This window comes from Plectropomus leopardus, chromosome 6, assembly GCF_026936395.1.
Source record: "Plectropomus leopardus strain MGB_pleo_1.0 chromosome 6, ASM2693639v1, whole genome shotgun sequence".
Classification (NCBI taxonomy): Eukaryota; Metazoa; Chordata; class Actinopteri; order Perciformes; family Serranidae; genus Plectropomus; species Plectropomus leopardus.
Window position 1 is genome coordinate 23,524,582 of NC_142181.1, and position 14,455 is coordinate 23,539,036.

Genomic DNA, 14,455 nt, shown 5'->3' on the forward strand with positions numbered 1-14,455 from the left:
ATGTGTCATTAAGACATAGTAGGTTGTATTATTGACATTGAGAAGGATGGCCAAAGGCTGTACATACAAATATAAAAATTCATAAAATCCTCATCATTAAATTTAGAATTACATTGATATTAAATATTACATGTTGTAGCTGTCACGTGAAAAGCATCTATCTCCTAAACATTAACTTCTTATGAGTTTTTTGAAGATGAATTTTTCTGATAGTCCACTGGGTTTCTAAAGGGTTTTTTAGCTTTAGAATAAGTTTAGAACTTTCTCTACCCATAAAGGATCACCTAAACCTTCAGTTTATCTGAAAAATTAAATTTGTCTTCAAATGTTTGAAGATCTCAAACAAGAAACTAATTGGACCTTGAGTTGAGACTGTTTTCCAAATTATCTCAATTTGTTTTGAAATGCCTAATTATTTAAAGGAATAGATCAACATCAGAGACTTCCTTTTATGCCTTCTTGCTAAAAGCTAGACAGAGAGATCCAAACACTTTCATGTCTGTAAATTACCTAAGTGCCTCAAATGGTCAGCTTAGCATAAAGACTGGAAAGAGTGGGAACCAAAGAGCCTGGCTCTGTCCAAAGGTAACAATGTCCGTCTCCCAGCACCTCTAAATCTTACTAAGTAGCACGTAGTAACCGCCTCTAAAACTACCTTTTTTCATTCAGCTGACGACCGTAGATGGTTAACTAGGATACAGAGTGTTAGCCTACCCTTGGCAACAGGTTGAAAAAGAAAATATCTCCTAAAATTCATTCATAATTCATAACACAGCCTCTTGTTTCTAAAATTATTAGAACTAGATTTTTAAAAAAGTACATATTCTTAATCCAATACACATTTTTTAAACTTGGCAATGAAACAAAATACTTGAAATTCAATCCAAGCACTCAACAATACAAACAATACATTTAACCTGGTGTCATTACCAACTTGTCAAATACACATGTTTGGTCCGTGGCTCTCGCCATCAGATACCAATGCACCAATGCACCAAGGCACCCTTGACCGTCAGTATGTTTTTTTGGTTTTTTTTGATGCTCTAAGGTAATGCCATAATATAAAGAGTGCAACAGTATGGTGGGTCAAACAAACACAGGACTTTCACCCGGGAGACCGTTGTTCATTTCTCATGTGAAACCAAAAGTGAATTGCGCGATCTAAATAACAGTTTAGTGTACTAGTATGTGCAATGAACTATGCCACCTGAAATTACATTACCATAGTAACTAATGTACTTATTGTTAAGCCAAACTATGATGTTGTTTTTTTTTCTAAATCAAAAACATTTTTTTTTTTAAAAAAAAAGATGTATACATTTAATGAGTGGAAACTGTAAATATCCTGTTAAAATAACTGTTTATTGTGAAAAGACATAATGCATAAAGGGCCACTGATCAAGCGTCTGTATTTGACAAGTTCTTTTGAATGTGTTAATAAATCTACCTTCTTGATTTCAAAACACCGCACAATGCATATCTGTTGATTTTTCACATTGTAGGGGTTCATAATCCTACAAATACTACATTTTGACTGTAAAAATCAAATCTAAAATAACTGATAATGGTTTATATATTCTTGGTTCAACATTAATATTTCTTTTTAAATTAACCTACTTCATAAAATTTGTAAAAAGTAAGATGAATTTGGTCAAAATAAGTAATTTTTATCAAACGCAACTGTCATTTGCGAAGCAAATGTGAAAAACTGAAGAAGACACATCTGTTACAGAAAGGTATCACCTCAGATCAAAGAAAGTAAGGGGAAATGTCTGATGCAATCATTTATTAAAAGTTCTAAAGATTAACGTTTATCCATTTCCATCGGACTGCAAAGCCTCTGTAAACACTGCAATTGACGAAACAATAGGACGAAAATGAAAAACAAGAATAATGAGGTATTAAAGGCAATAAATAGGCTACGCAACACCTACAACAACAAAATATACACATTTAATAAAGTGTGTAGAAGGAAAGCGCATACGTATGTACACTTTCAGTTCATACCCAACATGTGTACACATTCTGCACATAACCGTCAGTACCAGCATGTCATTATATACAGATGTTTACTCATTTAAAGGTGGGGTTCCAAACACCTGAAGCTGTGGTTGTTGGGAGGCGGGACTTCAGCAAGAGGCGGAGCGACAACAGGAAGAAGCTCACGCTGACCCCGCCTAGAATGACCACGCCTGAGATCAGAGCGCTGGTCACTGGGTTCATTGGCTGGGAGGGGTCTCCAGATGCTGGAGCATTGAGAGGTGAAGAAACGTAGAAACTTGAAACAGATATGATCTCTGACAAGGGCTAAACATAACCTGAGTGTGTTTCCCTTACTTTCAGAAAGAGAGGGGGAACTTTTTTGTTGTTGCCTTAAATCATCAATGTCCATGGGTATCCTCTGTCTTTAAAGCTATCCTAGGACTAAGTCATGGGTGATATTTTAAACTTTTTTTATATTCTGTAACGTTGCATAACGGTACTTACCAAGTTGGGAGATGTTGACAGGAGTTTCATCTGAAAAATGATTTAATAAGTATTTATTAAAATCCTTTTTAAAGATTAATTTTCAGTTGGTCCATGGATGTATTAATCTCTTTATCCAAATGGAATAGTTCAACATTTTGGGAAATACACTTTTACACATACCTGCCAACTTACACAGAAAATAGAGAGAGGAGCTTATAGAGAGGATTATTTTGAAACCAAAGTGATTGTCAGGGGTTTTTCCCCAGACTAAAATTGAGTTTCAGAGACTTTGTTTCCTGCATTCTGGTGACTGTTAACTCTTTGAAACCTGAATGGATATCAGTTGTCTTCTGGTTCATTTCATGCCTTTCATAAGCATTTAAATCTTTTAAACCCGAGCAAATTGGGTTGATTTTGTGGAAACATAGTAAAAAGGCAATAATAAATTTGGAAAGGATTGTCCAGTAAATTGCAAGAATTAGCAAACACTGACAAGAAAATAACCTAAAAATACTCAAATAACAATAATAAATTTAAAAAAAAGAAAGAGAGAGGGAGAGATAAACAGAGAGAATTATGAGAAAAATATCAAAAGATAGGGCAGAATGTCCAGAAAAACTAGATTTATATTTACAATTATTTTACATCTGAGATTATGTCACAGACTTGTTTAATTTTAACGTCTTTCTTTCCTTGGTTTTTTGTTTGTTTTGTTACTTTTTATCAATTTGTCGCTTAAGAAGTCAAGCTAATATACTCAGGTTTCAAAGGGTTAAAGAATGAAAATGAGAAAAAAATAACATAATAAATAAGAATTGCATGAGCGTTTTTATGTTAAATATGTTTTAATTTGGTTTAGCTTTTGGTCAATGCACCTGGTACTCTGGCAGAATACCAGGAGAAGAGAGGGAGGCCAGTCTGTAGGCTTGTCCCTCGGGAGGGACCCACAGCCGGCTGTCCTCCCGGCCCACACACCCCTGGGTCCTAGATGCCTAAATGAGGCAAAATGGGAGACTCATGATTTCTAGACATCAGTTGAGAAGCCCACTGCGATAAAGGATGGTAAGAGATGGGTTCCCCACCAATCCCAGAGGCACCCTCTAAACCCCAACTAGAGCGGCCCCATCACGCACGTGTAATGCTGTCGGCACAGAGACGAGGTGTCAACCTGCCAGGCAGGCACGACTCATACGGGCCCAACAGACCCCTCCTCTGTCTCTGGAGGGTTGGATAAGGGGGGGCCCAGCAAGAAGGAAACAGTCGACTTTTAGAGCAGTAGGATTTTACCTGCTTTACACTGCTGGAAACAGGTTGTGATAACAAAAAGTTGGGGAAATGTGAGAAAATTTGGGATAAATCATGAAAAATGCAGGAAAATGTGATCCAAATAGGAAACTGGGAAATGGCACATAAAAAAAAGTCTTGGGGTTGGCAAGTATGCTTTTACACTTTCGTGGTGAGAGTGAGTTGAGAAGACTGAAACCACTCTCATATTTCTTAATTATGGAGCCACACTCTTTAGTTGGTAATGCAAGACTCTGCCCAAAGGTAACAAAACAACAACATCACTTTTAAAGCTCTCTTATTAATCACAACAGCACACAACTCTCTAATTAATCACAACAGCAACACTCCAAAAAACTATATTCAGAATGATCATAATTGTATATTTAAAATTATGTTACAGAATTATTATTTTGAGGCCATTTATCCAAGCAATTTCCTAGTCTATTATTTTATTTTATTATTATTTTTTGTCTATTATTATTTTTTGTCTATTATTATTATTATTATTATTATTATTAGTATTATTATTATTATTATTATTAGTAGTAGTAGTATTATTATTGTTATTATTATTATTATTATTATTTAATTTTCTGGGTTTTTTTTGTGCTAATCTTCAGGTAATTTTCTTGATTTTTTTTTTAAAACTAATTTCATTTTTTTTTTTTGTTTTTTCAATTTACTCTAGATAAGAAACCAAGAAATAACATGTTAATTATTGACCTTTCGAATGGATGGATGAACTCTCTGAGCTGATCATGTTTGACTCCCAGAGCACAAGCAAGTTTTGTTTCACCAATACGTGGTTGTCTGAGGATATCACAGTGAGTTTAGATGGATTCACATTCACATGTTTTGACTGGTACAGAATTTAAAACAGGAAAAGCAACCAGTGCAGGCTTTGCATGGCTGTAAATGATGAAACCCACTTAACAGTTGGTTTGACCGACTGCTCATTGCACTACAAAATTATAGCTGTGTTGCTTGGTCCTCATTATCTACCTCGCAAGTTAACACAACTGATTGTGATTTTTGCCTGTGTCCCTGGCACTGAAAACACAACACATTGCAGACAGCTTCAACAATGCTTTGTCCATATCGCAGCTGATTACTGTTTTTCTGCAACAGTTGTGACGTCATTATGTTACCCACTACAGCTGGAGCAATATGTCACATCTCAGAGTATCGGTGCACCTGCTGTATATATCTCCAACTTTATACAGAGAGACAAAAAATGTGTCAGAAAACTGAAAAGGGAGCTGAAACCTAAAACCATCATTGCCAAGCTCCGCTACAAAAATAAGAGAGATGTGAGGTTCACCAGGGGAAATGCGAGGGAGGCATTTCCAAGTATTTCTGATTGCCAGCTCTGTCCCAAAGGCATGGAAGGAGACAACCATCATCCCTGTTCCCAAAAAGCCCCACACCAGAGCCATGAACAATTTCAGGCCTGTGGCAATCACCTCCATCCTCTGCAAATACACGAAGAGGGTGGTTACTGGGGATCTTGCCACCATGATGGGGGAGAGTCTGGACCCACTCCAGTTTGTGGAGGAAGTCAGCCTAAATCTTCAGTGACTCCTTCACAGTGGCTCCCCAACTATACTTACTCAAATTTCAGGATTTTATTCATGAACTTTCATCTGCGTTTAAACACAGTGAACACAAACACACCTCTGCACCTGCTTCGAGCACTACAAGGGAACACAACGCTGGGGGAAATATGCAGCCGTAAAAAAGTGTGTTTTAATGAACAGACAACAACAAACAAACAACACTTAACACGTAACACTTAACACGTTACTTAACAGCAGACATTTCCTGATAGGTAGCAGATGTGGCCACAGCAAAGTAGAGGTGTAAGAAAATGTTGAAACACTTGAGTATGACGATTTTATGTTTTGTCATACAGAGTTGTTTTTTTTAATCAATAGTTTAACTTCCCAGCTGCGAGACCCCAGTGCTGTAATCTGTCTTTAGTCGCATGACTCTGCCATTCCAACCCAAAGTGCTCCTAGCATGTTACAGGGGCTGTGATAAATACAGATCCTAATGTTCTGACTGCATTACAAAGTAGACTAATCAAATTTTCTGCATATGGTGGAGTTGTCTTTATGACAGTTTTTCTTAAAATTAGATTTTAAAAATACCACAATGTATCCCCTTGCCTAAATTATTGCATTATGTCCACATATATTGAATCGTAACCGGTGTTGTGGTATCTCCACATACACAGCCCTGATAAAGCAAAGAAGCGTTAAAATGACAGCAATTTTTTTTTTTCACCTGACGATGAAAAAGTGACGTCTCATTTGTACAGGAGTTGTTGGCAATGAGATCGACCACCTTTAGCAGCAGAGTACCGGTCAATCACTGAATCCGTCCTCACATTTAACACTGCATCCTGGCACAACGTCCTCACAGAGAAAAGCAAAAGAAAAACCCTCATCAGAATCATCAAGCGTGCAGCCAAAATCACTGGCAACTACTCAAACCAAACTCTCAGACCTTTACAGTCGTGCAGGGAAAATAAAGGCAGACCTCAGACTCCTCACAACCCTTCCCCACTTCTTTCAGCTACTCCTGTCAGGCAGATGCAGAGTACCTCTGGCCAAAAGCAAAAACTTACAAAAAGTCTTTTTTTTCTCCATTGCAGTCAATCTATTCTCAACAAAGCCAAACAGACTGTCACTAACTTTTCTCATGCAGCTTCGCAGCCACTTATTTATTTATGGAACGGTTGTGTTTTCATGCAACTCTGGGTCTTTTATTGGTGTCTGTTTTTAGGATAGGAAAAAAGGAGTTTTTAAATCTCTACTCTTAACTCGGAACAGTTTAGTGAGTCTAATCCCCCTTTTACATGTGTACTGCATACCAAAAGTATCTAAACGTTACCTAGAGAAACTGTATATGGGAATGCAAATGTTTTTATCAGTTGAATTGGACGTTAAACAGATATACCCTGCTAGCTGCCTGGTACAAAGTCCTGAGCTGATGCAAGCATAGAGCAATTAATTGTCAGGAGAATTCACTGCGAGTGAGAGGGCATGTAGATAATGTTTACATCATGCCACCCGCGCACAAAAATGAGTAAACAAACATCTAAGATCTAAGAGTGAAGAAGACAGGTCATTTACACAAAGACAGTGACGAAAATGTCTAAATGAAGAGATGATAAGTTTCAGGAACCTGAAACTGACTATGTGACCATGGTATTATCTGTGTCATGTCCTGCCTCCTGCACACTCTACTGTTGCAACCTCCAATCGCCTACACCAAAATTTCCTGTGGGTGAGAACTATCTATCTATCTATCTATCTATCTATCTATTCTCTATTTATCTATTTGGTCACTATGAGCATGGCTCTATGGTCTCTAACAGTGCTCTGCTGGTGACAAGGTGTCACACCAACTAACCCCCCCTCCTGATGACAAACTCAGCTCATATACATGTAATCTGAACAATGTTACTTTAGAAACATTGATAGAATACATATGAACATTTTATTCTTTCTCAGGGGGATAACATGCAGCAAAGGGCCATAGGTTGCAGCTGAACCTGCAGTTGAACCTGCAGCTGCTGCAGCGAGGAGCCACCTTCTGTACAAGAGGCGACCACTCTACCAGGTGAGCTACCAGGTGCCCCCCCAACATTTTATTCTGGCGACTGGGCTGATGTGAGCAGTATCAATCTTCATATCTACTCTCAGCATAAAAGCAAAAAAGAGTATTTCCCTGAATGCTGAAATATTTCATAAAGAATCAGTTTGCTGCTCATACCACTCCTGGTGATGATTGGCCCAGCTGTGATGACCGCGTTTCCAGATGCTGCTGGTGGGGAATCGAGTCTCTCCTCTCCATCCCGCCTGCGCCGTCGCCCACAAATCTGCCAATCACATCATCACATGTCAGTCTTCACTGAGGTCAGGTGACAGGAATTCATGATTCATGAGATTCATGATTTTCACACTTACAGGTATGAGCATGATGCAGTCGTCCGCCCGGCAGAGCTTTGTGACACAGTGCAGAAACACAGTGGACATTTTCTGGTGTCTGTGTTTGACAAAACGGAAAACCTCAAAGGAAAAACGTCCCATTTGACTCTTCCCATTCTCGAAAACTGTCGTCTGTGGGTCTTTGTAGCAGCTGTGTCGAAAGAGTACAAAACACACACACACACACACACACACACACACACACACACACACACACACACACACACACACACACACACACACACACACACACACACACACACACACACACACACACACACACACACACACACACACACACACACACACACACACACACACACACACACACACACACACACACACACACACACACACACTGAAAATGCTATCTACGATGTCTAGATTTATGCTTAAACACTAAGAAAAAAATGTTTCATTTATGGAGAGCCTGAATGGGTAATGACTCCCTTTTGTGGTTTATCAAGTCACCATCTTGAGTTAAAAAAAAGCGAGATTACCCAAAGAAAAGGTCATAGCGGAGTTCATCATTAGGATTCCCTGAGGGGGTTGTGTAACAATAGTCCATCAAGATGTTCCACCTGCAGAGGAACAAAACTATGAGACGGGATGGAGGATAGAGATCTAACTACACATGGGAACGCACAGATCGGGCCTTTCTCTGCTGCAGACTGGCGCCTTCATGAAGAATAATAACATAATGGCATAATGAACGTCAGCAGAGCATAGAGAGAATGACTAAAATGTAAAAATAATGTTGGGAAAGAATCTGTTGTTGACAAATTATCCTCTCTAACAGGCATGTACAAGGTGCTTCAGGCACTTGAAGTTCTTGAATTTGGTACTCAGACATCTAAGTGCTGGAAGACCTTGTACATCAGACATTTTTAGTAGAACAGAATGATAAATTACTTTATGAAGCAATTAGAAAATGGCTTACAATATAAAACTAGGAAGCAAAAAACGGCTGTGCTAGCAATTAAATTTCTAATTCCTGCTTCTAATTTCCTGCTTTTTTTTCCTTTGCCTATCGCATCCCTGGGTAATAACAACCACTTAAAATAATAAGTGAATTTTAAGGCCTTGAAGCATTTGTTTGCTCCATTTATGAATATGCACAATGCTCTTGCAATAGATGTTTGTGGAGAAAATTTCATCCTTGAAAATACGTTTTGTTGGAAAAGAGTCTCCTACGTGACAAATATTTAAGACGTCTAAAAAATTGGGAGAAAATATACATATTCAACAGTGGATACCTCATACCGTTTGTCTAAGTTTGTGGCTTTCACTGCAGCAAATACTCTGGTTTTCAGAGCCAGTCCAGCCATTGGGATAGAGAGAGGCTGATTGTATGTTGAATCCTGTGCAGGAAGAAAGTGAAGAAACAAAGGTTCATTTTTGACGCAAATCTTGGATTATGGAAAAATGAACAGAGGCGTTCAGTCCTGACATGATGAGCATTTAAATTATAATGCTATCGAAATTCTATATTGTAGTTCCTTTTAGTTAATCCCTTGAAAAGACCAAAAGCAACAATGTGCCAGTCCATCAACATACACACATTCTAACTGTGCCAGCCTGTTTGTAGCTCTACGGACGGATTGTTGCTGTTGAAAATGGAAGACATGACAAATATCAACTTTCATTTTTCTTTAAAAAAAAAGCATTAATGATTCACTTGAACAGCTGGGCACTGTAGTTTTTAGCGAATTACTCAAACAGTGTAAATTGTACGTTTGTCGGGGACTTTTTTCAGCGGCAGATTACCACACATTTGGTGCTTCAGTGAATATTTACATAGGTGAGGATAAATGGAGCGAGAGCTGGTAAGGTGGTTTGGCATGCCACCAGCAGTGATGTGTTCATTGCACAGGACAGTCGTGATAAAGAGGAAGCTGAGCCAGAAGGCAAAGCCCTCGATTTACTGCTCCATCTATGTCCTGAACCTCACCTATTTGGTCATGAGCTTTGGATAAGAATGAGATTACAGATACAAGTATCCAAAATGAGTTTCCTGCACAGAATGGCTGGGCTCAGCCTGAAGGCTCATTTATTCTCCCTTTGTGTACGAAAATAAGACATGTTCATTTCAAACATTGTAAAGGTCACAGCTCTTATACTTCTATGCGTTCCTTATGATGGCATAAATACAGCCAATATGACACTAGAAGGCTGAGTCAAAGTTTCTGACAACAACAAACAAGGCAACAATGGAGGAGGTCGTAATAATGTACCTTTAACGGATAAGATGTTCTTTAAAGCGGTGCTCTGTGAGGCCATTAAATACACTGCAACAAGTGTACAGAGAATTATTTTTACTATTATTGATTCGTTCCAATCTGCCATTTTTTGAATGCCATTGTTGTCTCCCATGGTCGTATGCCTCTTGAACTAACCAATTATAGTCAGTTCAAGCATCAGCCAAAGATGTAAGAGGATGCAAAAAGGGTTAAACCGCAGTGCACAAGTGAAAGGAGCTGATTGGATCCTATTTCACTGGAATTATTCCATGTATTAATTCCATGTGACAAATAAATGATGATGATGATGATGAAGTAGACCACACTGGCCATGCAAAACTGGTGGTTCTGCCCTGTTTCATCCGTATCTGTAAGCTTTCAGAAAACGTGCACAAATATGGATGAAATAAAAGCTGAGTACAGACAGAAGGCTCCATCTGTGTCTGTATGCGTATCTAATGTTGAGCATAAATGAGCACTTGGAGATGGAATGAGGAGCTCAGACATCCAGAGGGAGCTCAAAATAGAGCCACTACTCCAGCTCCACCAGTGAGAGGTTTGCCAGGCACATCCAACTGGCAAAAGGCCCTGAGGCAGACCCAAAACACCCTGCAGGGGTTTCATATCCCATCTAGCCTGGGAACGCCTCAGGATCCCTCAGGAGGACCTGGAAAGTGTCGGGTAGAGGGACGTCTGGAGTACTTTGCTCAGCCTGCTGCCCCTATGACCCGGCCCCAGATAAACAGATGAAAATGGATGAATAATTAAAATCAGGATGATGTGTGTGGGACTGACTTCAAATAGTGCCTGTGTTCATTGACATGAAAAGAACATTCAGTTCATTGTTGATTCTGGTCTTTTCATGAGAATGGTTGACATTTAAAATATTAAATCTCACCAAGAATAAATGTGGTACACTTTTTTAAATAATTATCACTTTCATTAAAAGAAAACACCAACTTGACTTAAAGATTATGAATGTTAAAAAATTCCTCTCCTAATTCAATGTTTCTAATTCATGCATTAGAATGTAAATTACTGTATATAATAGGCTGAACACAGCTGTGCACTCACGTTGTACAGGATCATACTCAATGTGCTCACAAATGTACCGTTGCTGTCCTTGACAGATACAGCCGCAGAGGAGCTGTGAAAACATTTATCACATGCAGTTCAGAGCTATTATTCATCTTCTGTTTGTATTTATTTCATATTTGAAAGTATAGCATTTAATGTAGTATAATGATAGCTATAGTACATTCATTTATTTAAGTGGCTGACAGACAACAGTTTAGAGGAATATATGCATGTTAATTAGCAGAATAGTCATTAAGAAAATATGCATATTCTAAAATAAATGGTTCTCAGAATACCACAAGACACAAACCCACTGAGGCATTTAAACTGGGTGCCTAATTGTCACCATAGTTTAGGAGAACCATAAACAATCTTAATTAAATGAATAAATCTCAATATGGAATCCACTGAGTAACTCCTGAAGGTCATGCTCTGTTTTGGACAGTAAGGGATATTTTTGGCAGCAACTTACGATGCCAGCTGTGAGTTATTGACCAGGTACTCCAGCGGGTAGCTGCAGCTGAATTTATACAACAAACCAGGCAGGTAGCTGATTATAGCTGGCGGGTCAGGGGTGTCGATATAGCCTGCGACATTCCCAATTTGTACAAGAGACATGTTCCCATAGGCATTGGCCCCGTAGGCTGTGCTGACCTGCGGAAAGAAACATCTCAGCCACACTTTGCTTTCTCCCCGAGTCGATAAACATTGTGATGAAGCTGCTTATTGATTATATTAACACCATGTTTTTGTAGTTGGTTCTTTACCACCAGACTGTTACCGCAGGCCTCCAGGGTGCTGAGGCTGATGCTGAACAGGAGTGCTGTGGGGAAGGTGTTGTTGTTGATGAAGCCACGGCATTGGGTGTCACTGTGGCGACTGTTCAGGGCCAAATCTGCTTCGGTGTAGCCGGAAAAGAGGACAGGGCAGAAGTTGATCTTTAAGGTGATGGTCTGAACCCCGCAGTACACACTGACGTCACGCTCACCTGGAGGAACAGAGGGAAGGGTTCCAAACTTTATTTTAACTTAAAAAGTTGTTGTCAAATAGTGGTCTGCAGCATTGCAGGCATCTTGCCTGGGTGTCAGCACCACCCACCGTCCCCCTACACTTCCAGATGACAAAGTCAGCTTTCACACATACAGTATAATCAGAATTACTTCACTTTGGAAATGTTGATATGAGCCATATGAAACATGCAAAGGTAACATATTCATTGTTTACAGAGACAAACATTGTCAACATTTTTTCAAGCACCTGGGCTGAAAGATTTCCGCCTGATATGATCTGCTATTTTATGGAGCATAGTGGGTGATGTAGCTGCTTCCAGGCTTGTGTTACTCCAAGTGATCATTTTGTCTAATCTCTTAATTAGGCCTGCAAGCAAGGTTATAAATACTAAAAAAAAATAAAGTCTTTCAAATTTATAAAATTATTTGAACATTTTTGATTTATTTATTTTTTTTAAAAAATATATATATTTTTATTTTATCTGTTTAAGTTAGTGTGAAATTCTTTTCTAGAAATTCTAGAACACAATGTCAATGTTATCAATAGCAAAACAGTTTTTCTTAAGACATTATTAGACATTATTAGGAGAAATTAATTGGTAATTAAATGTACGAAAAGGTAAATAATGTTATCAAATATTTTTTTGATGGAACAACCATCAGATAAATGTTTTAAAGTAGAAATACCACTGTTTACTGTTGATAAAGCTGGCAAATATCGCAATAAAGTACAAGAAGTACTACTGAATTTATATTCAAGTACTGTGCGTGAGCAACTTGCACTTTATGTTACACTCTGATAACAATTTATTTTAACATTCATAGTAATACAAACAATTAAAAAAATGATTAAAACACTAATGATGTCACTCATGAATTGTAAGTGGTTAATAAGAAAAAAAAGCTCTATTTGTTTATATATTTATCAGAAATTAAAGCTCCTCCTCAAAAACTCTTCTTTTGAGGCACCCACAACTGGTACACCAACCGTTAATCAATGCTTCATAATATAACTGTGTTGTAATGATTGTCTTCCTAAGTTTGAAATAAATTCTTCTGATTCTTACATATGTATGGACAGGAGGAGCAAGAATTGCTGAAAAATTCATATACAAGCAATTTGAAAATGTCCTTAAATTTGCTTAAAACTACATCATAGTGTGTTATAAAGAGTTATAAACCACGTATTATATTTATCTGTGTCGCACATGTAGACAGAGGACAGATTATGAAAAGAAAACCTGTTATGTGGAAGTATTCTCACCAGGAAACCTGCTGTGGTAGCTGGCATCACAGTTGTATCCATTAAACTGTGTGGAGACCGAGGCGGCGTTACTCATCAGCAGGAAAACAAAGCACATTCGTGTCATTTCAGCACCTGGGAGAGGTTTGCCCACTGTCATCTTCAGAAGGTCAGCATTGCTTTAACAGCATTCCTCTGGTACGTGTTAAAAAACAGCACTTATCTCAAAATTAGATGTTCAAAAACAATGCCCCCCAAAGCCTCGGCTGTTTCCCCGGCTGCTGCACGCTCTGACCTCTATCAAAGTAAAACAACCTTCTTTCCCCAGGTCCCCTAATCCTTCTTATCCTGCTTCCTCTGCCCCCTTTTTACCTCAGCTGCTCATGTTGGCCCAAAACCTCTATTACCCAACCCCTTTTAAACTGAGGTCACCCCTGTTTCCAGCTCATTTCATCCCCACTTCTTTTTTTTCTACACCTGTTCACCTGTTTCCTGCCTTTTCTAAAGCAATTGGTTGGACCCCCTCTTCCCCTGGTTTGTGACGAAAGAAAAGTTCAACACTGTGGCGTGTAGTTTTCGAGGACCTAAAACCAAACACAGCCTGTATCTGTTGAGATGAGAAAGATAGATGGACTCATTATCCAAACACTTTGACAATAACCCTGCTGCAGTGCAAAACATGGGAAACTCCGTCAGATCTGAATGGCCTGGACAAATCTTTTCACGGCGCCCAGAAACCTGAGCGTACTTGGAGGGTTCCCACTCGTCTCTCCTCAGTCTGATCTCCGTCTGTCAGCTCACACAAACGGTGGGCCTCAGCAGGAGGGGGGGCAGCCCGGGAATTAAGCTGTCATCGGCTGTGGCTGAGGCCCACATTCGCATGAACATAAAAGTCAACTCACGGTCTGATGCAGGGCTGTGTGTGGGTAATTGTGATGCACAAGGCAACACTTAGAGTAAAGGCATTCAGTGGTGTGTACAGAGCTGCAGAAGGTAAAAGTGGAACCTTGAGTGTGTTTTACGGTTTGTTACTCTGCCTTGAGATAACCCACTCACCTTTAATTTCTCTGCGGTCTATCTAACAAAACAAGGGTTACACAATGATATGTTGAACTAGTATCAGAAGAAAGAGCT

The 14,455-nt window shown here is 38.9% G+C and overlaps 1 protein-coding gene across 1 annotated transcript; it reads right to left on the minus strand.

The window, feature by feature from the left end:
* Positions 1 to 1,865: 1,865 nt before the first annotated feature.
* zpld1b (zona pellucida-like domain containing 1b) lies at positions 1,866 to 13,501 on the minus strand. Its single transcript, XM_042486254.2, has 10 exons — positions 13,343 to 13,501; positions 11,836 to 12,056; positions 11,541 to 11,722; positions 11,066 to 11,138; positions 9,015 to 9,112; positions 8,252 to 8,332; positions 7,731 to 7,902; positions 7,537 to 7,642; positions 2,488 to 2,517; positions 1,866 to 2,246 (listed from the first exon to the last, which is right to left on the minus strand). Exons 1-10 carry the CDS (start codon positions 13,479 to 13,481, stop codon positions 2,074 to 2,076), a joined length of 1,275 nt encoding a protein of 424 aa, XP_042342188.2. The 5' UTR covers positions 13,482 to 13,501; the 3' UTR covers positions 1,866 to 2,073.
* Between the last annotated feature and the right edge of the window lie 954 nt (positions 13,502 to 14,455).

What these genes read in the sequence shown, in the direction of transcription:
- zpld1b (XM_042486254.2), bottom strand. Translation starts at nt 13,481, where the DNA reads ATGACAGTGGGCAAACCTCTCCCAGGTGCTGAAATGACACGAATGTGC. An exon ending in AATAACTCACAGCTGGCATC is followed by an intron (nt 11,139 to 11,540) that starts GTAAGTTGCTGC and finishes ATGTTTTCACAG; the next exon opens with CTCCTCTGCGGCTGTATCTG. An exon ending in CGCTATGACCTTTTCTTTGG is followed by an intron (nt 7,903 to 8,251) that starts GTAATCTCGCTT and finishes CTTTCGACACAG; the next exon opens with CTGCTACAAAGACCCACAGA.